This window comes from Podarcis tiliguerta, assembly GCF_965153285.1.
Source record: "Podarcis tiliguerta genome assembly, chromosome: 13".
NCBI classification, from domain to species: Eukaryota; Metazoa; Chordata; class Lepidosauria; order Squamata; family Lacertidae; genus Podarcis; species Podarcis tiliguerta.
In genome coordinates, this window is record NC_139546.1 from 26,843,133 (window position 1) to 26,870,409 (window position 27,277).

At 42.5% G+C, this 27,277-nt stretch overlaps 1 protein-coding gene and 1 long non-coding RNA gene across 21 annotated transcripts in view; both read left to right on the forward strand.

Moving 5' to 3' along the window:
• Positions 1-27,277, forward strand: part of KANSL1 (KAT8 regulatory NSL complex subunit 1) — a 146,465-nt gene that overhangs the window by 33,750 nt on the left and 85,438 nt on the right. For all 20 annotated transcript variants that reach the window (XM_083410936.1, XM_083410940.1, XM_083410944.1 and 17 more), the window contains one exon: positions 8,299-9,685. In XM_083410936.1, coding sequence (XP_083267062.1) covers positions 8,382-9,685 — 1,304 coding nt within the window. In that variant the 5' untranslated portion in view covers positions 8,299-8,381. The remainder of the gene's footprint in view (positions 1-8,298; positions 9,686-27,277) is intronic.
• LOC310663309 lies at positions 10,511-27,129 on the forward strand. Its single transcript, XR_014504476.1, has 2 exons — positions 10,511-13,510; positions 13,724-27,129. It is a non-coding gene; the product is annotated as an uncharacterized lncRNA (long non-coding RNA).

Consider the following 27,277-nt stretch of genomic DNA (forward strand, 5'->3'; position numbering starts at 1 on the left):
AACGAATGCATCAGACAATTTCCACGTATTGCTTTTGCTTGTTTGTGTCATTCCAATGTTTTGAAGTGCAAGCTTCATTCCTTTGGCATCTCCGGAGCAGTGTGGTGGTCTTGCTTTCTGGGCTACTGTAGTGTTCTTTTAAAACCTCTGCTTTGAAATCCTGAGCAGTACTTCTGCAGCACATACCCTGTTACAAAATGTGTTAAGCACTTGGTTTTAGTGTACATTTAAAATTATAAATTAAGTATTCCCAATCACACAAGATAAATAAGTTGGGTTGTGTGTTTTTTTGCGTAGTTTGCACTCTGCCATTTTCTTTGGAAGCTGTCTAGCCCTGTATTGTGCGTTGTTGTTTTTTTTACCTCTCCTACCCCCTCTTCCTGCAACTGAATACTCGGAAGTGATCTTGTGCTGCCTGGCTGGCAAAAAGGAGAGTAGGCATGCTTCTAGGCATGAAAACTTTTGTCGGGGCTGACCTGAATTAATTGATCTATATTGAACACAGGGCAGTCTGTGTAAACACCGCTAGGGAGGGGACTCTAGTTCCGCTTCGGTGAAACTGAATGTGTGAATGCCGGGATACATTTATTCCCGATTTCTTCTGAGCAGTGTTAGAAACTCAGATATGTAAGCAGGGTGGATAAAAATAAGTGATTATTATTTTTTTGAAAAAATAAATAAATTGGATTTTAAAAACTTTAAATGGGATTTTTAAAATAATGCTTTGGGAGGAAAAATATTTCTAAAGATAGTTTTCTATTTAAGTTACATTATACGGTGGTACCTTGGGTTACAGACGCTTCAGGTTACAGACTCCACTAACCCAGAAATAGTACCTCGGGTTAAGAACTTTGCTCCAGGATGAGAACAGAAATCGCGCAGCAGCGGGAGGCCCCATTAGCTAAAGTGGTGCTTCAGGTTAAGAACAGTTTCAGGTTAAGAACGGACCTCCAGAATGAATTAAGTTCTTAACCCGAGGTACCACTGTAGTCCAAAGACTATTCATCAGGAAATAAGGATTTGTTTAAGTTTTTCTTGTGTACTAAAACTCAGTCTAAGTTTTTTCTGTTTGAAAATTGTTTAACCAGATCAGTTAACAAACATGAATACATATGCTATAATGCTATTGTCTTAGTTATATAAACTGTTTAAATTGCTATTAAGGAAATGGTTATTTTTTTTCTTCCAATAAAGTACAGCAGAAAAGTTGTCCAAATATAAACAGTTGACTTATTAAACCTCACTATTATTTCATAATTATCTGTCTATGTCTTTCTAATAGTATAACCAAATCAGTAATTTTTGATATAACTTTAAAAACTGCTCTGAAAATTTATTATTCCAGAAATGAAACCTTCACCTGGTTGTAAATGTTAAGATTATATCAGCAGGAATGAGTCTTTCTGTAAAAAAAATGATTTAGTCTTACCGACTAGTGATTTAAATCAAGTCTTACTGACTAGTGATTTAAATCAATTTGATTTAAATCAAATCCACCCTGTATGTAAGCTAGGTGCCAAATAGCTTCTTAAACCAAGGTTGCAGTTGCCAAAACTGAATGCCTAGTTGCCATTTTGGGGCAAAGTCTTGTTTTCACGGGCATTCACTGACTGTGATTGATTCTCAGTTAAACATCTGGCTAGTTCGGATGACAACCTTGAGCTAGGTTAAGAGCTTTGAGAACTTAAATAAGAAAAGTCACTTGATCCAGGGACAGTCCACATGTATGTTGGCCGATTCCTACCTCTTCTTCTTAATGCTCAGGCTGCACAGAAAAAAGCATTTTGGTTCCTGAAATTCATTCTAATTGTGCAGCTTCTATAGGATGGGGTATTAGTGTGTGAAAACAGTCAAGGTCCAGTGATCCCCAGGCATGCTCCACTACATGGTGGAGATGTCAGGCGCCATCCTGGCACCCAGGTATCTTCACTTGGTTGCAAGTGGCTACTAGTCAGGTGCAAAATGTGCCTGGCGCCTGGCTAATTTCGAACACTGCTTCCGAGGAGCACAGGAGTGGCTTCATGGCCACCCCAGCTTTATCCTCACAGCATTGGTTGAGTTCAAAGAGTGAGGGCCTGGCCCAAACTTTAGCTTCATGGAGGGGTGGGGATTTGAGTCCAGGTATCCTGGATCCGGCTGGGACGTGGGTGGTGCTGTGGTCTAAACCACTGAGCCTATTGGGCTTGCCTATCAGAAGGTCGGCGGTTCGAATCCCCGCGATGGGGTGAGCTCCCATTGCTCAGTCCCTGCTCCTGCCAACCTAGCAGTTCGAAAACACGTCAAAAAGTGCAAGTAGATAAATAGGTACCGCTCCGGTGGGAAGGTAAATGGTGTTTCCGTGCACTGTTCTGGTTCGCCAGAAGCGGCTTAGTCAAGCTGGCCACATGACTTGGAAAAACTGTCTGTGAACAAACGCCGGGTCCCTCAGCCTGTAAAGCGAGATGACGGCCGCAACCCCAGAGTCGTCTGTCACTGGACTTAACTGTCAGGGGTCTTTTCCCTTTTTATCCTAGATCCACTGCGCTAGGGGTGGCCAGTGTGGTGCTGGATAGCAACACCCATGAGCGTCAGATAACCGGGTGGGTGGTAGTTGTGTAGTCCTTAAACACCTGCAGGACATGACACTGGCTGCCCCCGCACACCCTAAGTTTCCCATTTTGCAGATGGACAAGCAGGAAATGTTTGGCACTGGCAGATTTTGGCATCAGGTGTCCCTCCACCCCCACCCCCACAAAGGAGAGAGTGACAAGGCATATTAGAGTTTGAACTTTTGATGAGTCATCCAGGAAGAGATTTCAGTAAGGCAATTCGGTGCAAGATTAAAGCAATGACTTACAGTCCCCAGAGCAGGTAATGTTGCCCGAGGAGGCTGCAGAGAGAAAAAAGAGGAGGTTGAACTCTGGAAGGAGGGAAGTGTGGGCAGGAGGAAGTAAAAGTAATAAGTTGCCTTTGCTTGAACAACGAAAGGTTCTGCCCTTGAGCCCAGGGTTGGGGAACTAGCTGTTCTTCCCCACCCAACTCCCGCCCAAATGCTTGGCTGCAATCCCGATAATCTCCGGCCATTGGCCATTCTGGCTGCGGGTATTTCAACATCAGACAGGCACCAAGTTTGCCACCCCTGCTTCTACAACTGAACATGCTACACTTATCTTGCTAGTGAGTGGATAATGCAAATTAAACAACTAACCATCTCCTGAACGAAAATACAGCCCCCCCCCCAAAGACACATACCGTATTTTTCGCCCCATAGGACGCACTTTTCCCCCTCCAAAAATGAAGGGGAAATCTGTGTGCGTCCTATGGGGCGAATGCAGGCTTTCACTGAAGCTTGGAGAGCGAGAGGGGTCGGTGCACACCAACCCCTCTCGCTCTCCAGGCTTCAAGAAGCTATCCGCAAGCCTGGGGAGCCTGCGGGAGTTCCCGCAGGGCTCCCTAGGCTGCGGATAGCAGCCTGCTGCACGGAGCGCAGGGTGCGCTGAAGCAGAGCGCCCCGTGCTTCGGGCAGATATCAGCAAGCCTGGGGAGCCCGCGGATAGCAGCCTGCTGCCTGGAGCACGGAGGGCGCCCCGTGCTTCACGCAGGTGTCCGCAAGCCTTGCAAGCCCGGCGGGAGTTTTATATATATTTTTAATTCATTTTTATTCATCCCCCCCCCCCCAAAGGAGGTGCGTCCTATAGGGCGAAAAATACGGTACTTGCTGGAATTCATACTGGTATACAAAAAATGTGCAAGTTTAATACAAGCGACTGGATAAGTGCATATTTTGGTGTTAATAAACATATTTGGAATCGGATGTAGACCAGGATGAATGTGCAGGCTCTTAATACTACATTTCCTTGAGAGTACAGATATACACACTGCAATGTAATTATTGACTGATATGGCCCTCGTGTGGGATTTGACCCTCATTATTCTCATTCAGTAATTCCTCTTGTGTTGAAGAAGGGAAATATTGCTGTCAAATGAAATTGCTGTCTGCCTAGCTCCCCCCCCCCCTAGAAAAAGCAGATGTTTAAAAGTGTTGAAATAAATATCAAAATGTTCAGCCTTTATTTCAGCTCAGCTTGCCACAGTCAAGCACGGTGCTTCTTCGGTACAGATGTCCATAAATTGGGTGCAGTCCTATATGCCTACTTACCTAGGAGTAAGTCCCATTGAAGACAGTGGGACTTGCTTACACCCACCCACACCCCATGATTGCACTATTTGTATTTGTATAACAGTAGGAAGTGACTCTTCAGAGGCAGTTTGTATGAACACAGATGTTTACATGTTATTATTTCGTTAAATTAATATTTCAAAGAAAAATACAAAAAAATACAGCATATAATTTTTTCAGTTAAATCTCCTAACATTTGAATACCAGTGCCCCAGTCATAAAGAAAATAGATTTCTCTCTCTCTCTCTCTCTCTCTCATGTCGAGTCCTTACTTGTTGCTTTAATTCATCCATTAGTAATAAATCCCAAATTTTGTAAGCCCAGTACCCAACTGCAGGCATGTTAATAGATTTCAATTTTTGTGCCATTGCTAAACAAGCAGGCATTTAACACATTTGTGATTTAATTTCTTACGGAAGCATTTTATACCCTCAGAATTAATGTAACACCATGCCACTATTAAGAGATCAAAATTCAACTTTTATTCATAATCTTCTATCTTTTTATTATATTTCTATCCAACCTTTTTCTCCAAGGAGCTCAGAGTGGCGAGCATGGTTCTCCCTTATCTCAGTTAATCTGCACAATAACCCTGTTAGGTTAGGTTGAGAGCCAGTGAGTGGCCCAAGGTCACCCAGTGAGCTTCATGGCCAGGTGGGGATTTGAATCCTGTCTCAGGTCCTGTTCCAACAAACTTAGTTTCTGGTTTTTACATACACACCCTGTCCTCCCCTCCATCCCACTCCCATCGGCCTTGCCTTTTGCTTTGCTATCATGTTTGTGAGATGTGGGGCTTTCTCCATAGTGGCACCTGCCCTGTGGAATGCCCTATGCCTGATGCAATCTGTCAGATCGCAATGCACTTTTGTTTTTAGGAGGTTGCCAAAAACATGGCTATTCAGAAAGGCTTTTGGTTGAAATTCCTCCCCACGGTTTATTTTTCAATCCTGTTCCTTGTTTTGACTCTTTTTGTTAGTTTATAAAATATTGCGGTTTTATGACGGTTGCAAGGAATAGGGTTTAAGGTTGATTTTTAAATACCGCATGGAATTTTCCACTTTGTTACCCACCTTGAGTTCCGTTCTGGAAAGAAGACAAGGATGTAAGCTTTTAAAGTAAATAAAATGCCTGTCCTTTATTGACTGTGTTAGCCTGTTGAAACAAGCACGCATACAATGTTTAATGATTTAGTAAGCTGTAATCTTAATGAGCCTCCCCCTGTCCCTATGACTTCATATTTGCAAGTATTTCAGTTGATGAGGAATCTTTGGTGATAGTAAGTGGTTTTTGTTACAGGTGTATAAAACCTTTGAGATGTGCTTTAGGGTGAAGATTGGTTGAATGAAAGTGCGTGCTACAAGAACCAGGCTGCTGGTGGTGTTGTTTTCGAGGAGAGGTGCTTATTATGCCAGGCATCTTTGTAATCAGCTGTTAGATCCACAGGACTTACTACACATTGTAGGCCTTGTTGTAGCTTCTAAGGAACAAGGGGTGTCTAGAATGGACTGAATTTCAGTCTGACTTTGTACTGAAGATGACGTCCTTCCCCACTTCATCAATTATTCCAACAATAATAGAAAATATTTGGCATTGCTGCTAAGCCATGATGGGCCTTCTATAAAAGTTTGTACCCAGTGCCTTTTTCTATTCCAGAACGGATTACCTGAAAAATGTGTACTGGGAGTGTTTGTGAAACAAATATAAAAGTGGTGCAAATTGTTGTTTTAAGTAAAGTTAACCTCCCAAGCAGATGAATGAATGTAATGAATGTAATGACAAATACTTAGCTTGGGGAAATGATAAAAACATTTCCCTCCCAACATGCTGTTTCCATGTGGCGTCCACAGTTGTCCACTTGAGAGAACAAAGTAAGTCTTAAATGTTGACCCCTGATCTAGTAAGTGTGTGGAAGCAACCTTTTGCACACGTCGCTGTTGTGATGCTCATCTTGAATGTTGCTGAGCTGGTTGGTTGCATCTTGACATACCTAAAAAGAAATGTGGATTTGGGGCCACCTGTGTTATCTAACTGTTTGCAACGAAATCAGGATTGATGCTGCTCTTTTCTACATCCATTTGCATAATAGAAACGGAACAAGCAACTTTAAAACCTGCTTTGTGTCTCCCAGTAGAGAAGAACCAAGTATAATGCCATTATTTAAATCTCTGGCAGAACTATCTTTAGAATACTGTGCATAGTACTGTCATCCCATCTAAACAAAGAGCTGAAAAAGGGAGAGGGAGGCAATTAAAATGATCAAGGGCTTGGAGCACTTTCCCATGAAGAAAGGTTAAAGAGTTTTTAGGGCTTCTTTATCAAAAGGGAGGGATACACTGACTAAAGGAACTTTGATGAGCAGGGTTGGGGAAACTGGTCCTACATTACAACTGCCGTCAGCCCCTAGACATATGGCCAGTAATCAGGAATGGTGGCAATTATGGTCCAACATCTGGAGAGCCACAGGTTCTCTTTTGTGTTCGGTCATATCCCCTTAACGAAAATCCCTAATAACTCTTCAGCCTTTCCTCCTCGGAAAGGCAGTGATAGAGATTTATAGAATTATAGATAGATTGGTAAAAGCAGTTTGGATTAAAAATGGTTGATCAATACTAGAACTTGAGGACATTTAATTATATTGATTGATAGTAGGTTCTGTTTCATATCAGATCAAGTCTTATCAAAGGCTCTAATAATTAAATTGAACCTTCTCTTTCAGTGGGAGTCAACCTCTGATATGAGATAATTGGGATAAAATGGAATGGCTGTCCTCCTCATGCTGGATAGCTCAGTTGGTTAGAGTGTGGTGCTGATAATGCCAAGGTTAGAAGTTCAATCCCTGTATGGGACAGCTGCATATTCCTGCGTTGCTAGGGTTGAACTAGATGACTCTCAGGGTCCCTTCCAACTCTATGATCTATGATCCTCTTGTCAGCATTTGGTTGGCCACTGGAAATAGGATACTGGATTTGAAGGACCTTGATCTTATCTAGTAAGGCCATGTGTGTGTGATGTTTCATTTCATGGAATTTTCAGATTCTGAGGGGCATCTCAAGCCATGATCTCAACTAACCAGACACTCTTAATTTTGGCTGGGGGAGCAGAGGAACAGCTTCACTAAGTTCATACTTTTGGAACACAAGTCTTCCAAAAATCCCAAAACAACTCAAAGGCTTAATTGGAACGTCTCTTTTTTACCCTGCATCTAAGTAGAATGAAGCAGTGGTGGGTAGCGTGTCAAACTAACTCGAGAAGACCTGAGTCCCAACCCCCACTCACCTGTTAAGCTCATTATATGACCTTGGACTAGGTCATCACCTTGGGAGAAGGGGGAGAACAGTATATTGTGCCTTCAGCTCCTTGCTGGGAAAGGCAGAGTATCAATAAATAATAGTATGTAATTAGATCAAGCTAAACGTAGGAGATGGGCAGTACAGATGCTTTGCTTGCAGCCAGGGAAGAGACCTTTAAAGGAATTGGCTTGAGCTGCTGATAACTGAACAAATTCCGCCCTCCACCCCCAAAATACGACTGCTTTGGGTGTTCTTTGATTTGATTCAGGGTCAAGACAACTGAAAGGCTTTAGGTGTGGGGTTGGTTCTGATTCACTGGGTGAAAGAAAAATATATATCCCTGGACTGGTTTTGTGGTTGGGTTTACCTTTGGCTCTCTGCTTATCACCACATTCCTGTAGTAGCAGTATCAGCTTTGAGTCTTGCCTGCATGGTGTGAAGTGCCACACTATATTTTGCCCCCCTCCTTACTCCACAGTCTGCCTCTCCATTTGTATTTTCCCCAGCCTATTGGCTACCCATTCTTACTGCATTTATCCAGTAGCTGGTTGTCCCTTTCTTTGTTCCTGCTTATCACACTGCTGTTCTTTTTGCTCACTATGTCTGCCACACCACGAGGTCTTGCTACTTCTGTGCATGGTGCTTTGCATACCCTTTCAGTGGAACCTGAGGTGTGACCTGCTGGGGTTGGAGAAAATACATTCTTGCGCCATGGTTGTGCTTTAGCCAAAGAAGAAGAAGAAGAAGAAAGCATTATGCACTGTAATTGACTTGATGCTGAAGCTGCACTGATTTCTGTGCTTCTGACACTTTCCCTCCTCTCTCTTTCTCTCCCTGCTTTCTTTCTAGGCTGCCCTCTGGCGAGGCAGTTGGAAACAGCAGAGCTGGCCTCTGCAACGGGAGAGGCTGGAGTTCCCGTCTCTCTGTGCTGAATGGCTACTATGGCGCCCGCTCTCACTGACGCAGCAGCTGAAGCTCACCACATCCGGTTCAAACTGGCTCCCCCGTCCTCCGCCCTGTCTCCTGGCAGTGCCGAAAACAACGGCAACGCCAACAACATCCTTGTCGCCACCAACGGCACCAAGAGGAAAGCCGAGGATTCGAGCCTAGACTTCCGAAATAACTCTGCGAAGGAGGAGCTGGGAAAGCTGCAGCCCCTGGTGACGTCTTACCTCTGCTCGGATGTGACTTCGGTTCCTCCGAAGGAGTCTCTGAAGCTGCAAGGGGTCTTCAACAAACAGACAGTCCTGAAGTCTCACTCTCTGTTGTCTCAGTCCTTCTTGAAAACTAGCGACCTCTTGGGGAGGCAACCTGTGTTGGAGCTGTCCTTGGAAAACCTAAAAACCATGAGTACTAGTAGCCCAACTCCTCTGCCGCAAGCACCCGTCAATGGCTTGGCTAAAAAGTTGGCTAAGAGCAACAGCTCCGATCATGAAAACTCTGCTTCGCTCAATGGCGGGAAGCGTGTTCCTCCTGCTGCGACCCTCCAGGATGTTGATTCTAGTAGCCCTGGGGGGTCTGATTTGGGGGACCTGAAATCTGGTTTGACCAACTGCACTCTTCCACACAGAAGCCTTGATGCAGAGCATACCGCTCCCCTTAGCAATAATGGCACTGCAAGTAAGCGGAGCCACAGTTCCCCGGAGCAGCAGCATGGGCTTGAAGCGGGTGGAGAGAACAGGCTGTTGCCATTATCTGGTGTGCCTGCTTGCTCCAATCTGGGGAGCAGCAAACCAGAAGAGCAGAAGATCTCTCTGCCGAGCAATTCCTTCAGCACCCTAGATTCAGATACGAGGACAAGGGTGCTGCTGCGGCGGCAGGCGGACATTGAGAACCGGGCTCGCAGGCTGCAGAAGCGCTTGCAGGTGGTGCAGGCGAAGCAAGTGGAGCGGCACATCCAGCAGCAGCTGGGCGGCTTCTTGGAGAAGACTCTGAGCAAGCTGCCGGCTTTGGACTCCCTGAGACACAGAAGTCAGCTGATGCTGACCCGCAAGGCGGAAGCTGCCTTGAGGAAAGCTGCCAGCGAGACGAGTACCTCAGAGGGCCTGAGCAGCTTCCTAAAAAGTGACTCCATCTCAGAAGAACTGGAGAGGTTTACCGCCAGTGGGATGGCTAACCTGCGGTCCTGCGAGCAGGCGTTTGACTCCGACGTGACGGACAGCAGCTCGGGTGGGGAGTCTGATATTGAAGAGGAGGAACTGACCAAAGCAGACACTGAACAGCACCATGTACCACTGTGAGTAGCAACAGGTGTATTTGCTTCCAAGTAAGGAAGGACCAGCAACAAAAATTAACCAGATAGGGATAAAACAGAGGTTTTTGTTCTTTTCAAAGTTAAGACAGAAGCAGTAGGGAAAGTTTATGCCATCATAAATTGGTTAGTTTCAAAGGTGCCACAATACTTTTTGTTTTTGCAGTAGGAAGATTAGGTTTGAGAGTGATGGTATCTGATATAAACTCAATTAATTATGCTTGACTGGAAGGGATAGCATCACCTCCTCATCTTTAACTCCACAATAGGGATTAAGGCTGCCAAGAACTCCAGCCACCTTCACTCGTCTGCCTTTTACCAAAGGCAGGAAGCACTAAATTCTTTTCTCTCTACTTGCTCCCATCTACTCCAGCTCCCTGGTCTTTCACAACATACATTGTGAAATATTGCTTATAGTTTCGTTCAGAGATAGGACCATGCCTCTGCCTGCTGGAACAGCAAAGGTGGTCTCTAGAAATAGCTCCTTCAGCGCAAGACAGAGGTTGTTGGTGTGAAGTTGTCCCTGCTGTCTGAGTCCAGGCTTTCTGTTGGTACAAATTTAAAATCATTCCAGCCCTGTTTGGTGAAAACTGAGGCCTTTTCTCTGGCAACTTGGGGAATATTGATGCATGAATGACTTATGAGATGTGGGAATTCCTTTTGCAACCAGGGATCTACAGCTTGTTTGCTAAACAAATAGCAAGAGATAGGATCAAAGATCTATTATGTCTTGCACTGGAGATGGGGAAGGGGAGGGAGGGGGGTAAGTAGGGTGTGGGGGATCTTGCTGAAAGCAAGAGGTGTCTCTGGAATTGGAGAAGGCGTGGAAGGAAATGGGGTAGGCAGGGCTTTAGGTGTTGAAAGTAATGGCTGTGAAGTGGTAACAACTGGTTAAAGGAGCAGTAAAATGCAACTGAGCAGCATATTGTGCCCTTTTCTTTGTGTCTGCTTTCATTTGGGGTCCCCCCTCTATTTAATAGGAATTCCTGTGTAGACATTGCTGTCTGGTATTTACCCCTGAGCTGGTCCAAAGCTCTCACAAATAATGTGCTAGTTAAAATCCTTCCGTCCTGGGTCAGTGCTTATCATTGCCCTGGATCGACTGGAGACAATGCCTTAATTATTTTGTGAATGAAATAATACTAGAGCTGTGGATTGGAAAAGGCTGCGCCTTCATCTTATCAGCGCCTTGTGATAAATTAAATTGGGGGTGTTGCTGTCTGGCCATTCATTGAAAGTTCCAGTGTCTCCTTGCCTGTGCACGTGTCTCTTCCCTACGCAACACAGAAAATCTGCCTCAGGTCTTCTGATTATCAAGATAATACAGACTATGTCAGGGTCTTACAATGGATTAAGTCTTGTCTGGTAGGGGTGATCAGACTACAGCCTTGTGGGTCCTGCTCTCTCTTTTTAATTAGCTAGAGATCCAGGGTTTACAAGGAAGTGGCATTGTGGGAGAATGGAGCCAGTCACAAAATGGTGGCTCAAGATGCAGGACCAAGTACATCAGAGTCTGCGCTCACAGGAAAGGCTGGGTTCATGCATGCGCAGCCGTTGCACATGTTTACAAGTCCCCTGTTGTCTCACAATGCCACCCACTTACGATGTGAGGCTACATATTAGCCTAGCATAAACACAGCACAACTGTGTCATCAGTATAAATCAAGAACTACCAAGTGTAGGCAGTGTAGATAAGTTAACATAAAGAAGACCAAATGTTCCAAGTCACATGTATAACATAACTCTTGCACATATAGACAGACAGACTTAATTGCATTGTTGGAGGAATTCAGAAAATGCAAAGAGATGGGGAGGCAGGAGGCTGCTCTGGCAGCTGTGGCCTCCGTTATGAAGAGCGTAATGATGGTGTTGTGTTGTGTAGTGAAGCTGTAGAGAGCAGAGGCTTCCCCAGCATGCAGAGCAGTGTCTGCGCTGAGGCTGGCTGGAAAGAAAATAACCCAACTGTCTGCTCTTAAAACAGCATTGCCCTGGGCTGTGTGGCTGCGACCAGAACTCTTCTCCCCATGCATAGGCGCTCATGAATGCAGGGATGCAAAAGGAAGGAGGAGAGCGGGGGATGAGAATAAAAAGCAAAATTTACAACTTAATTCCTGTGCTGATCATGCACACATGATTTGAGTGGTCAACCAGTGGATTGCAACTGGCATTCCTGTAGCCAGTGGGTAGGCAAACTAAGGCCTGGGGGCCGGATCCGGCCCAATTGCCTTCTAAATCCGGCCCACAGACGTTCCAGGAATTAGTGTGTTTTTACGTGAGTAGAATGTGTCCTTTTATTTAAAATGCATCTGTGGGTTATTTGTGGGGCATACGAATTCGTTCATTCCCCCCCCCAAATATAGCCCGGCCCCCCACAAGGTCTGAGGGACAGTGGACCGGCCCCCTGCTGAAAAAGTTTGCTGACCCTTGCTGCAGCCCCAGGCCTAGGGGCTTGTTGCACAGACAGACATTTTTCAGAGCGACAGATACTTACTTTGTAATGAAAGAATGACTGAGTTGAAGACTGAGGAATGGGTGCAGGGTAGATTTCAGGTTCAACAAAAATAAGATCTTTTTTATGTGGGGCCGTGAGAAGTATAGGCAAAATTCAGCTGCTGGGTCAGTGTCTTTATAGGATGGATGGCATCTGACAAACCTCTGCATGTTTTGGATGTTGTTCAGTTAAGTACTTGGGGCAGTGTTTTTGCTCTTACATTTTTGCAGCAAATTCTGTGAAATCAGAGCCTTTATTGTCCCAGTGCTGGCTTTCCTGCTGGGAGGTGGCATTTGCTGCAGGGAGACGAGAAGGGGCATGAATCTGATCGAAGCTAAAAAGCCTTGACCTTACCATTGGGCTCTTGCTGTAACTGCTCACAAAGCCAATGTGATACAATGGTGTCATGCACGGTCTGCAGATTTTCTGCTGAGCGTGGCTGAGCCTACGCCTGCTGCCATAATCATCTATATGTCTGGCAGACAACCATGAACTTGTTGTGTGGACATGCGAAGCTGCCTTATATGGAATCGGATCAGTGGTCCGTTTAGCTCAATATTGTCTGCACTGATTGCCAGTGGCTCGCCAGGATTTCAGGCAGAGGAGTGTTTCCCATTCGTTGCAGGGGATACCTGCAATTGTTGCCTGGATGCATAGCCTCATGTAACCTCATTGTGGTAACCTACGACTTCACTGTAGCTCTTATAAGACGCCTCTATCAGACACCCATGCTTTCTCCCCCCCTCCCCCCATTATCCGCAAGTGATCAATTACTTTTCATAGCATTCCAAATGCTTTCTGCTGCGGATGCCCTAGTGTTGTTTCATGAGAAAAAAATGTACTGTTGTGTGGATTCTGCTTTGCGAGATTTTAGTTCGATCTCCGAAAATCATCTTATTTTATTTCAGAGGCCATATTCACATTGCTAGTTGGTTAAAAGTAAACATGGAATAAAAATGCTTAGTACCCTTCCAATTATAATGTTTTGGCTCCAAGGTTTACCACTCTCCCTCCACCCCGGACTACTAGAAGCAAGTGACAGACCATTTGGGGTATGATGAAATTAATGTAAGTTCATTCAGTATGTGAAATTTCTCGTTTTGACGTTGCACTTGAGATAAAGTCTTAACTGTTCATTGGTCATAGCTTCATATTTTCACTTCTTTGGGTCAGAAGTGATGGTCTCCAAACCATAGAGCCTTTTGAGGGAAGGGGTTTATATTTTGGTGTAGTGGGGTCAACTGCCTTCAGAGAGATGCAGTCTCGATCTGTACCTTGGAGAAGCGCAGCTGCTTCTGTTTACAGGTAAAGGAAATACAGTGGTACCTTGGTTTAAGAACAGCTTAGTTTCTGAACCACTTGGATTAAGAATGCTGCAAAACCGGAAGTAGGTGTTTTGGTTTGGGAACTTTGCCTTGGAAGCAGAACATGTTGAGTGTGTTCCATTTGTAAATTGAGTCCCCAGCTGCTATGGGAAAGCACGCCTTGGTTTAAGAATGGACTTCCGGAATGGATTAAGTTCTTAAACCAAGGTACCACTGTAAGCCTCTTTAGTGTGTAAAATTCATAGAGCAGTAGAATTAATAACGGGATATTCTGGAATGTTAGTGCCCTTTCCTTTTGTCTTTCTGCCTCAAGCTCCAAAATAGCATTTCAATTCCTTTCGATAGTGTGACCCTGTTGTACCATTGTCTGTTTGCTCAGTTGACAGCTTTTCTGGCCAAGGCAGCTTTCAGACTTGGTAGAAATTGCTAGCCACACATTATTAGGCCTAGATAGTAATGTGCTGTAACTGCAGCATTAATATATAGTAATTAGCCAAAATAAAGTAGCGCCGCCCTTTCCAGCAATGCCCATTAACTGCTATCTTTGCTTGCTGCTACCTTTCTTTGTTTGCTTGGCATTTGCATTTCATAACCTATTGGATATAGGTGGCTTTTTCCTTAACTCTTTTCCTAGGAATCCATAGGGGAGAGGTCACAATGCTTCAGACTCACATAGTCTCTTCTCTACCCTCCAGCACAAGGATTTCTGGATCCCCCGCCCTTGTTGCCTAGAGACATTTGCTGTTTCTCATTGGCTGTGGTAGCTATTGGTAGTTTTGTGGAGGCAGATTGACTTAAGATGGTTGGATTCTCATTATAGTAGCATTCCGTTACTGGCCTGTTTTCAGCTTGACTGATCTGATGCTATTTTGGAAACTATGTGGTTTGCCCCTGTGTGCTATCCCTAATGAGATCTGTATTGCCAAGGTTTTTAGTAGCCATGCAAGCTTTAATTGGTAGATTAATCAACTGAATCTTTAAATCAGGGTGTGCACAATTCTTAATCGGGTAAGGAAAATGGTAATGGATCAAAGAGTAAGAGTAGACTTTTATTTTGAGGATATTTTGGTTTATTTTGTTTAGAATTCTTTATATATCACAGTGGTTCACATGATTAAATAAAACAATAGAAATAAGGTGTATTGCTGCAGTTCCTTCTGAGGTCAATTATAGCTTGGTATACTATTCGTAGATAAATGGTGGTCTTGCAATAAAGCTAAAGACTACTGGGAAATGATAGATAATGAATTAAAAAGATGTTTAAGATAACATTTGTTTTTTAAAAACAACCAGAAGCTTTTCTTTTCGAAAATAAGGGATCATGCAACCACGGCTGCGAGAATCGTATTTGCCCAAAGATGGAAAGAAGGCCCGACAAGACAAGAATGGATACAGATATTAATGGACTATGCAGAAATGACGACTCTTACCGGAAGAATAAGAAAGCAAGACAACAAACTCTTTAATAGGGAAATGGAATCTTTTATTGAATATTTACAAACAAATTGTAAACAAATTAAGACATTAGCGGGATTGTTGTAAAAACGTTCAGTTGCTAAAACTTATATGAAATGAATGAGAAAAGGTATAAATATAAAGGCAAAAGAGTAAATTGAAGGAACCGCAAAAAGAGGGGGAGGGGAGTTGAGGTTTAACATGCGTCAATGACTTTTTTACTGTTTGAAAATTTTCTTGGTTATAAATGGAAACGGTCTGATAGCTGTTTATCTCCCATTCTGAAAGAGTTACCTGTAGAAGCATCTGCAGTGTAATACAAGCCTGTTTTGGTAGCAGAATATTATAAACCATCTAACCATCAATTCTAGCACCTTATCTAAATTATATAATTTGGTATTTGAATGATTGGCATTAATAATTGTATTATAAAACGGTATGAGGCTATTATTGGATTGTAATTGAAAATTATTAAAAATTATTATCAAATGAGACTTGTATTCTAGAATGCATCAATAAAGTTAAAGATAGAAGGTGTTGGGTTCAATAAATTTGAGCCCCTGTTGTGACATAGACACAGGTGTTCAGTCTTGATGTAGGCTAGCCAATGATGGCCAATTTTGTGCCCTTCCAGATGGTGCTGGGCTCCAGCTCCCATCAGGCCCAGCCTTGTATAGCCAGTGGTCAGGAAATCTGGAAACCAGTCCAACAGCCTCTGGAGGGTAGAGTGTGTTCAAATGCCTGCTGACCAAGGAATCATGCTTGCTAGCCTTGGGTGAGTCTCATGCCCTTGCCTGTTTCAAAAGATTGTCACGAGACTCACTTGAGGATTGTGATGTACTTTGTGCACTTAAATGTGCTGCAGCAATAACAGCAATATTTGACTTGCTAGGCAGCACAAACTCTAGTCAGTTAAAGCTTGTAATGGTTGATTTAAGACACTCCTGCTTTGCTAGTCCAAATAAATACTCTGGGTTGTATCTCACCAAGTTCTATTCAATGGGTAGACCATTGAAATTAAAATGACGAAACGTCTGGAAACCACATCCCAAATTGCCATTGTGTTCTAGGAAATTGAAGGGTTTCTTTCTTTTTTTTTACAATAATATTTATTATTTTTAATACATAAACATAACGAAAAAAGAAAAAGTTGACAATAATAAAGGAAAAAGAATGAAACAGAAAAAAAAGAAAAAGAAAAAAGAATATGAAACATACAATACAACAGATCATCACTTGACTATCACTTAATTAATTAATTAAAATCCATCTTCATAGTCATATTATTTGGCTTCCTCAAATCTCTCCCATCTGAATTTCTTAGTAATTATATATACCAGTTTCCAATATCATTATTTCATAAACCATATCACAGTCATAATCATATTTCCTTACTTTTCTTTTTGTACATTTTCTTATTTATATATTTAATCCCAATTTAATCCTAGGCCTAATTGATTCTTTCAAGTGATTACATATCTTTAATATTACAATATTTATTCAATATTGAAATTGAAGAGTTACCCTGCTCCTCCATATACACATTTTTAGGTGTGTGGGAAGGGACAATGGGATTTGGAATGGGAATAAAAATTAGATTCCTCTTACTCCTTTTAAAGGAAATGTTGCAAACCACTTTAACTGCCTGCAATAAAAACATGCAAACTGAAGGTGAATTTTAGCATATTCCTACTCACCAGAAGAGTCTGAATATATCTCTTAGGGCTGAGCAAGTTGCCTACTTCTGACATCGAGGAATCTTAATCATGACATGCTGAGTGATTTATTTCTTCTCATCTTTTGGCTCATTCTTTACAATGCATCTCTTATTCCCTTCTCCAGCAGTTAGGTCTTTGATGTACTAGCTCAGCTGTGGTATTGAATTTGCTATTTGGTTTGTAGAGATGTTTCTCTCCCCCCCCCCCCCATGAAAGGTGACGAATGGTGGGTTTAAATTCACATATCTAAGGAGTGGTGAATGTTGCACTTGTTGCATTCTCAGGGGGTATGCATTCAGACCACTCCCCCCCCCCCCTTGAAATGTCTGTCTGCCACTTTGCGCATAATCTTGTGTTCTGGGTAAATATTGAGGTACTCCTTGTGTCTCTCTCCTTAGTGAGAGCAGGATAACTTTAGAAAAAAATGCTATATTGTATAGCCAGGCAAGAATGAACTTCAATATGTAAAAAGGGGCTTCTTTCTAGGGTATGGCATTTGGTCAGATGTGATGTTGACCACAGTGATGGCTTCAGAGGGAAAACTTTTTTTTAAGACAGACAAGTAACTCTTGGGCAAAAAGAAATCTTGTCATTGGGGAAATCAATGGAACCTTAAAGACTTAGTGAAGATGAAGGTTCTTGAGAACAGGGTTCAAAATTAGCAGGGCACCAGGCACATTTTGCACCTAAAGATTCGGCATTTGTGAGCACCTCAAAAAGTCGGTGCCATTTTTTAACACCTGGCTGACAGTCAAGGATTACTGAAATGTATGTGCTTTGAAGCCTCAAAGTATATATTAAGGCCAGACAATATTTATAAGACGTTTAACAATAATGAGTGTTTTGAAAACTGAAGTACGGTACCAACATTTTTATTGTAAACACCAAATAAAATATGTATTAACAGTTTCTGCAAAAAAATGTGATATTAACAATGTGTTATTTATGTGAATTGCGTATTAGTTCATTCTTATCAAAATAAAAAATAAAATGTGTTGCTGACACCCACCGTGGCGATTAGACATTCTGTTTTGGCGCCCACAACCCCAGGCCCCAGAAGCCATTTGGCTCCTAGCCTTTCTATCCCAGTTTCTAACACTGATTGAGAACCCTGAGCTAGTTTAATTGTAAGGTCTCAAAAAGCTGGATAGAAATTTGCACGGTTTGGGTAATAAAGCACTGAAATATGACTAAACATGACAGAGATAGAATTACTCATTTTTGCTAAATATGCTGATGCTGTGACACTAAGTTATTGTAGGCATAACCCTGCCAAATTTAATATCAAAACAAAGTTCATTTAAGTGAGAGGCCTAATCAGGTGCTTAATCCTCTCTCACTGAAAACAATGGGAGTTGCAACCCTTGACTTTGAGTGGGTTGTTCCCTTTGTTAGTCCTTTTTGGTTTTTTTAAAGTTTGTGCCCCTTTAACATTCATTTCATGTAGTGCTTCTGACACGTCCTGCGGTTATCATAACCACAAATGGTGCACACTTGGATTACCAGGGATTAAAAAAACACAAAGCCTGCAAAATTAAAGAGCCAATGAGATTTTTCCAGGAGACAGGAGGGAAATTCTGCTTCTTCCCTTTTGCAGCAATCCCAGTACCTATTTCCTGACTTGGGTGTTTTTTAAGTGCCAATGGTGGTTGTTTTTACACCCCTGAAATTATCTAGTGGTTTAATATGCTGCAGTAGAACTTTGCATGCAAATAGTAACTGAAAGAGGCAATAGTAGAGGTTTATGTTGCAGCCATATCTCTTGCAGCCAGCTAGAAATAGAGGTGACAGAACTCACCACGAACGCCTCACAGTGGTGCTTCAGGTTACAGACTCTGCTAACCCAGAAATATTAACTTGGGTTAAGTACTTTGCTTCAGGATGAGAACAGAAATCCTGCTCTGGCAGCATGGCAGCAGCAGAAGGCCTCATTAGCTAAAGTGGTGCTTCAGGTTAAGTACAGACCTCCGGAACGAATTAAGTACTTAACCTGAGGTACCACTGTAATGCCAATGGCACCCACACTGAGAGGTGCTGGAACTGAGTTCCGATGAGCTCCAGCTGAAAAAAACGCACATCTGTAGCTATGGCACAGATGTTGTAAGTTAAAAGATACTGCAAATCCATTTCTTCTGAATGGCTAAGAATGAGCTTTGTTAGTCCTCCAAAGGTACTTTGTATATCATCTTCCACTTAGTACTAAATAATATCTTAGTATTACTTCAAATTGGAGATTGAAGTGTGATTTTCAAAATGCTTGGAATAAAACATTTGCCTTTATTGTGCCCTTAAGGGACTTGAGCTCTTGAGGGAATTTTAAGTGACTGTAGTGTAGTTGAGTTGCTGATTTTTTTTATTTTATTTCATTTTAGGAGACAGCTTTGCAGAAAGGTTTCTCGGAATCCATTTCAGGACATGTTATCAAGTCCCATCTTTCAGCACATACGCTGTCTGTTATATGTGTCCATAAAATGTTGTTTCTATAAATAACATTTAGATTTTCTAAATTTGGATAGGGGAGCAGTGGCACATCTTCCTGAGAGCTTAACTAGACGTCTAACTAGCTCACCCCGAACAATGATGTAGAAGCAAATTCCTTGGTTATGCCCAAGATCAGTACCAATCAGTGGTTCATTGTTAGCAAAATAATAATAATAATAATAATAATAATATGTTGTAGGGTATTTGGAGAGTTATAATTCCCCATATCTTTTGGAGCACATCTCCCAATATAGACCTGCCTGTACCTTTTGGTCTTTTATCTGAGATCCTTTTCTGTTTGGAGGGTAACAGCTGGGGAAATGAGCCTTTTCAGTTGTGGCCCCGTTTGTGGAATGCTCTTCCCAGTGATGTCTGTCTGGTTTTACTTTTAGTTTTTAGCCTGGTGCCAAAAAGATACATTATTTTCCAGCTATTTTGTTTTTGGCATCCATCTGTCTCAAGAGACTGGAGTGCACCTGCAGCGGTGAAGTCCAACCGTGTGTGAGCAGCGGTGAAGTGACCTCCCTGGGACACAAGCCTGGGCAATGTGTATGGAGGTCCTGGGCTGCCTTGCTGATGTGATCTAAAGGAAAGCAGAGCGATACATTTGGCGCCAGCTTGGCTGCAGGTGTTGCCTGAAGGAGGCGTACAAGGCACCATCCAACTGTCCTAGGGACTGCACTCCGGATTGGTGTAGGGTTTACTCCTTAGCCTTTTCATCTTCCAAAGATATTGTACAAGACTGTCTTTCCAGATTGATGAACCCCATCTGCCTCACTTCCTTCTACAGCACATGCAGAAATCGCCTTCTTGACTGTTGGGCTCACTGTTGGTCTCATCTGCTCAATCCACCAGATGTCTGTCTTTGCATGCAGGGGAAGTCCCTCACTCAATCAAGGAGTTTGAGACACATTGGCTACTCTCACTTGGTTTAGCTGACCAGTTGAAGCTGTTCTCAGGGTATGACTGCTGTTGCATGGTGATAGCTTCTGGAAGCCACAGGTGAGAGCTGAGTGCAGGGTGGAGGAGACCAAAGGTAAACAAACTACCCCAGAGGTGCTACTCCTTTCCTAACACTCCCTCACAGGTATTAGATCAAGTGTTGATAGGTTGGCTGATGGCCTATTTAATTGAATTCTTCCTGTTGAAATTTTTGTTTTTGTTTTGGTAGTTCTTTTGTTGAAATGTTTTTACTGAAATGCTTGGCTTTTAATTTTGCACTGTGACTTTGGGGCTCTTAATTGTAAGTTGTTTGACTTCTCTAGTAAGTGACTCGTTCATCATCATCATCATCATCAGTGAGTCTTTCCAGTGAGCTAACATGTTGGTTGCTCTCTCACCCCAGCAGAGTCACTTATTTCGCACAAGCAGTATTAGGCATTGCAGTGGAACCTTGGTTCTCAAACGCCGTGGTACTCAAACTTTTTGGCTCCCGGACGCTAAAAACCTGGAAGTAAGTGTTTTGGTTTTTAAACGTTTTTGGAAGCCAAACGTCTGATGCAGCTGTCTGTTATTGTTTCCGGGGCACCTGTGCCAATCAGTAGCCGCGCCTTGGTTTTCAAATGTTTTGGAAGTCGAACAGATTTCCAGAATGGATCATGTTCGAGAACCAAAGTACCACTGTACATAGTATGCAGTAGTGATAGCCCCTGTTTCAGAAGCAGTGTTAGAAACTCAGATATGTAGGTTACGGTCACCACAATGAAATGTCTAGGCGGTATTCCCCCACCCCACTCCCAAGATTGGAAAGCAAAAAATGAACTGTGTATATTGTCATTGTTAATATATTTAACAATTCAGTTGCCCAATTTACCAATTACAGTAATCTCCCCCCCCCCCCCAATGCATGAACTAATACTGCAACACGGGAGACACTCCTTGGGGCGGGCTGGCCAGGCCAGCTTGGCCTTTCTGAGATGCCGACAATGTGGGGCTGGGCAAGCTTGGTTATGTAGGCACAAGGGCAAATGAACTCCCCCCACCCTTCTCCCTAGGCGTGTTCACTTGGAGGTAAGTCCCTCCGTGTCCAGGGGGGCTTTCTTACACTCAAGGGAGCCAGTGTGGTGTAGTGGTTAAGAGCGGTAGACTCGTAATCTGGTGAACCGGGTTTGCTTCCCCGCTCCTCCACATGCAGCTGCTGGGTGACCTTGGGCTAGTCACACTTCTCTGAAGTCTCTCAGCCCCACTCACCTCACACGAGAGTTTGTTGTGGGGGAGGAAGGGAAAGGAGATTGTTAGCCACTTTGAGACTCCTTAGGGTAGTGATAAAGCGGGATATCAAATCCAAACTCCTCCTCCTCCTCCTCCCTCTTCTTGAAAGTATGCCTAGGATTGCCATGCGGAAGCACAGAGCAAGGTTTGCCGCCTTGCAGCAGCACAGAAACACCAAGGCATGCATCTTTTGCTGTGTGCAAGTTGCCTGGCTCGATGGAGATGTCAGTCACCAATCTGACATCTGGAAATCTCCCCTGTGGTTGCAGTTGGAGAATTTGGGCACTGCTCAGAAGCTTTTATGCCAAGAAAGATGTAGAAACTGAAGGTGAGAGGAGCAATGCTTTTTAAAGAATTATAAAAGACGGATGTGGTGAAATGTGTATGTCATCAGCAAATAGTCAAGATATTAGAGATGGGCTATGTAAAGAAAAGCTTTCGTATGAGGAGTGGCCATAGATCAGTGACTTTGCACAGGGATGGCTCCCAGGTTCAATCCCTTGCATCTGCAGGTAGGGCTAGGAAAGCCCCCTGCCTGACATCTTGGAAAAGCCACTGGGAATTAATGTTCACAGTACTGAGCTAGATAAACCAAAGCTGGTATGGCATAAAGCAGTATGTGTTTATATTTGCTAGAAATGAACTAGTTTTATAAAGGTCTCTTAACAGTAGTATTTCATGGAAACTTAAGAGCTTTTGCATGGAAAAATTCTATGGATTTTGCAGTGCATTTCTGGTGCATAAGAAGTGTATTTTAATAACCATACAAAACCTTCTCTTATTGCTAGTAGGAGGTGTAACAGATAGAAATCAGCCGCCTGTGTGACCTAGTCAATGCACCCTGATTGCTCCATTGAGAGAATGATTTTGTTAGCAGACAGTGGTGGGATACGCATAACTTGTCCATGTTATTTCCAGAAAGGGGCAGATTAGATCAAACAGAAGGACTGTACTGAAGGACCACAGCCCACCTGGATCATAAAGCAGGAACAAAGAGTCCTGTCTGCCTCAGGACAACAACAGGTGCTGGGTAGCCTATTATTTGACCTATGGGGTCTCTGTTTGGGGTTTGTGTTTTGTTATTGCTATGCTCTGCTTGGCTGCAGAGTTAGCTAAGCTCCTGTGCTTTGTAGTGATTGTGTAGGTGGAGTGCGGGAAGGTTGTGGGGGACAGCGGTTTTCGTTCTTGATTTGAGTTCAGCATATATAAAAATATAGATAAATTACTCTTTATGCTGCTGCTGTGAGTGAGTCTGAGGGAGCCTGGGTTAATCTGTCTGGCTCTTCCCCTTCAACAGCCCATGTTTGTACACTGTCAGGAGTTGTACCGGGGTATATTTTGGCACAAAACATTATGTTATGCCAATATACTAGATGCCACTGGCAGCAGATACTAGTATTTATTGGATTAAGAGTTTTGGTCAGTGTAAATGACGTATAAGATTGGCAATGATAATAGTTTGGGTCAAATGAAGTTGAGTTTTAATCCGACTTACACAGTACATTTACACCTATTCCTTGTTCCAGTCTTTCTCTTTTAACTGAAGTAAGAGTACCCCTTTGACCTATAGCATGGACACAGAGAGGTAAATGTAGGAAGTGAGAGCCACAAATAAACATTAGAGTGGGCTACATTTCTCCAGGCACATTGCTTTGCATACAGCTACTTTTTATATTGATATTTTATTGAAAAACTTCAGTGGACAAATAAAGTGGCAGGAAAAGAAAAAGGTGCTCAAAACTGTAATACAATATGATGTAAAGGTATATAAGTAATGCTATTATTTTAATGGCTATACAATTATTAACAAGTCATAATTTTTATAAATGCATTCCAAGTATCATAATATTTATGCATATACAATCTGCAACTAAAAGCAATCTGTTCATTTGTTTCGAGAGTCGTCATATCTTCTATCAATAGTATTAGTCCATCTACATTGACCAAGTTAGCTAGGTATGTAGCTAGCTAATTTGATGCTTAATACATTTACCATTTCCCCTTTGATAAAACTGTCGCTCATGATAAATTACTTAGTAGTTGAGATGCATAGGTTCTACATTTTAGGATGGTTTCTGTTTTTTTTTGGGGGGGGGGTATCTGCAAGTGCTACCACTGTGTCATGTGCAGAAATGAAGTCTGTGGGCTGTGATGACTAACATTTTAGTGATGGCCACATTCATAATGGACCATGAAGTGCATTGAGTGGTCTTATGCAAGTCCATCTGACCATCTTTTCATAGGGTAACTGTCTGATTAGATGAGGTATGAACTTACAAAGCACTTCAAAAGTTTGAAATGGTGGTGTAGGAATGGTGGCTGGTTATACATCCTGACATCAGGGCTCAGTCCCAGTACCTGCTGTCAATTCCAAGTCTCAGTCCTGGAATGTGTGAAGTAGTAATGAAGAGGGCCTTTGAGCACATTCAGAATTCATGTCTGCTTCATATTCAGAACTCATGTCTGCCCACATAGGATTATGGGACAGTGCTTCCAGGTAATAGGGTGTGTGTTCCAAGCAGGTTCTTCACATAGGGAGCTGTGACTACCGGTAGTTCCTTATGAGCAGGGCTGTTTGTGCATTTTACTAGTACACTGTGTAAATGCAAAAATTAGTTCTGGGTCCAGAATTGAGGATCCTGACTGCGTTTTCAGAGACATTTCTAGCCCTGAAGAGTGCAGAGTATGATGATGGTTATTAACATTTATTCATTGCTTTCTACAGTTATATTATTAATTGTATTCATTTAATGCAGTTGGAGAGAAAAAACATTTCAAATCCTATGGAAGTTGCTTTATTAGAAGCAAGCTCTGGACCTTTAGGTGCCAACCTTGCATATGTTCTGCTAAATATTTCAAACCTGTAAATCGTCAGATGGGTAGGAATGTGGGTGGTCAGTTGTTTGGAATCCTTCCAGGCCTGATAATTAGTTCCTTCAGTTTTTCTCTTGGCATTGCAGTATCATTCACTTCCATATATGTAGGCATGTATTATTTTCCCCAGCTATCGATAAACAAGGAGTTGCAGCCCGCCCACACTTAAGCTGTGTTCCCACAATTATTGCTAGATGAAATGTAAGGTAGTAATGACCGTGAGAAGGAATAACATGGCACAAGATGGCAGCGATGCCGGTTTCCGCCTTGACACAGTGCAAGTGCTATGTCAATATTACAGCCTTGTAATATTACATATTACAATGTAATATTACATATTAGAATATTACATTAACAGGATGCTGTCAAGCATCCAATGAGGAGTTCCTGTATTAAAGCAATACAAAGATGTCTGACGTTTCTGGTGCTATATATATACGTATATAATTCCTTTTGATAACAGGGCAATACGAAGCCAGGCCATATGTTGACTGCTCCTTTCCTGACTTAAAAGGGTTTTTACCGATACCTTTTGAATAACGTGCCTTGCCTAGCTTCTCCAACACGATCATCCCATTTGATTTCTGTGTTGCTTGAAGCACATTTTAATTCTGAGACAGAATAAAAATCTGTCTGGAGCCATTGTTACTGTATTTTCAATCCTCCCTCCTTCATACAGCTTGGTGAGATTCTTGGTTCATGCATTGCGTAATGTAAGCAAGGCTTTTGTACTTTGGTTCAATGTCTCGTGTTCCTGGTTTTGACAACAGTCCTTGAGTGCCCAAAAATACTTCTTCTGTCATTGAAATAGATCATTTATGAACTGCAAGAACAAAAATGGAACAGCAAGAGCACTTGCTGTTGTTGTTGTTGTTGGGGTGTGTGTGTGTGTGTGTGTGTGTGTGTGTGTGTTTTAATTATGTTCTTCAAACTCTTTCCCATCTATTAAATAGCTTTGTCTTGGCTTTAGAGCCTGAGTGGGTAGGGGGTGTTTTATTGCAGCAGGGCTGGAAAACACACATTGCTAATAGCTGATTTTGAACTTGCTGAACTATACATATCTGGAACTAGATAATCACTGGCTAATTAATTTTAAAATGACACTTGCTTTATGTGCCCATCATGGCTTAATAGTTTATGCTGTGCTGCCCTGTAACTGTGTGGTGCAGGTTGCTAGCTTTAGCCATTTGTTATAGGTGACTGGCTCAACATTCTTGGCATCTGTCTCTGGAGAAAAATGCTTTGCCCCCCTGGAGTTGGGCAGAAGTATGTTGATGTCCAAACTGCCTGTTAGAACTGAAATCCCCCATGAAGCACAACAGTTTGTTTTTGATAATTGTATGGTTTATTTTAAGAAGGAACATCTAAAGCTTAAATGTTCTTAGTAGAAATAATACCGAACAGTGTTAGAAACTCACATATATAAGCAAGGTGCCAAATGGCTCCTTAAACCAGGGTTACAATTGCCAAATTGGAATGTTTGGTTGCCATTTTGGGGCCAGTTGGCTTGAAAGTACTAAGAAAAGTTGAATTCTGCAAGAACGGTTGAATCCTGCAACACAGCCAAATTAGCCATTTCTGAATATTTGAGTCCAGAGTTACTTTGGGCACTGTGAAGTCTCTCATTCCTTGTTGCTGAATGCTGCTCCCCACCCAATTTTTGTGGCCATTGTGTGTTGGAGCTTATCTAATTAATTGTAAGCTCCGTGACATCTGCCTTTAAATATTTGGAATTCTTATTTCAAGTTCTGTGCTTGTGTGGTTGACCCATGACGTATTTGTTGCCGTTGTATTATTATTTTTGTGGGATGGATATTGATCTGCTGACACTAGCATTATACCTTGGTTTTAGTCTTCATTCTATCGGACCCTTTCTTCCAACATCCCAACTTCCCATCGGGGGGGGGGGGGAGATAATTTTGTAAAAGACATGCAGTCTGACTCGTGAGAGTAGCAATTGCCTTGTACTAATTTCAGCCTTCATTTCTAGTTCCTCGTCATGGAGATGATTGGAGGTAAACTTGGTTCGTTTACCGTCTGCATATGTCAGAGAGCATGATAATCTTGAAGAAAGTACACATTCTCTCCTTGAACCAGTATGACTTTCATTTTGGTCAGGCCATTCAACCGTGCACCTGCAGAGATGTCAGAGCAGATAGCAACTGTCAGATGTGAACAAACGGTGCTGATGAGACAGGTCAGGTGTATATTAGATCCCTTGTGGGAAAATCTAGAGATATCTTAAGGACGTAACTACTTGTGGTTTTTACAGGGGCTTAGGTGGGCATATGGATTACATTCGCATCGGCATATGTAACGACACCATTATGATCAGCCCACAGGCTCTGAACCACTGTTTGGGAATGATGCTGTGTGCAAGTTTGGAGGAAAACGTGTGTGAAGCCCTAAGTTTTGTGCTAGCTTTTCTTCAGGGCTCGCTTTCTACACTTTTAGGTCGCTTAGCTTCCTCTTTACAAGAATAAACTCTTGCGAACCAGAACAGTAATTTGCTGTAGCTGAATAAATTTTAAAATGCCACTGTGTGAAAAACAAACAAAATCATATAAAATATTAGGTCCCTTTAAACAGCACTTGAGGAAGGGAGATAAGTAATCTGTTTTAGCAGGTTTGTTTAGAATCTCCCAAGTTTGGTGGGAGGGAGGTTTTGAGTTTGTAATGGGTGGAAAATTACTTCATGTGAAAGTTTCTGGCCTTTAGGCGTGTTAAGATATAAGTAGGCTTTGGAAGTTTTCCCCTTCCTGAATCTCACATGTGCTTCTTTTCTTCCTCTTTTGCATGTAAATGGTAAAAGCACAGAACTTAACTGTTTTATGCCCAGAGTTTCCCCCCTGAACTTCTTTGTCCTGAAATCAAGAGAATCTAAAAATAAGAAACCATAAAGTTCTTTGTAATTTGACAGTCCTCATATCAGAAGCACTTTTGAAGGAGTCCCAGACATGACATAGTGAAAAGTAGGGTGGTAGTACTGTAGTAGTTAAGAGGAATGTGGGGCTGTTATATA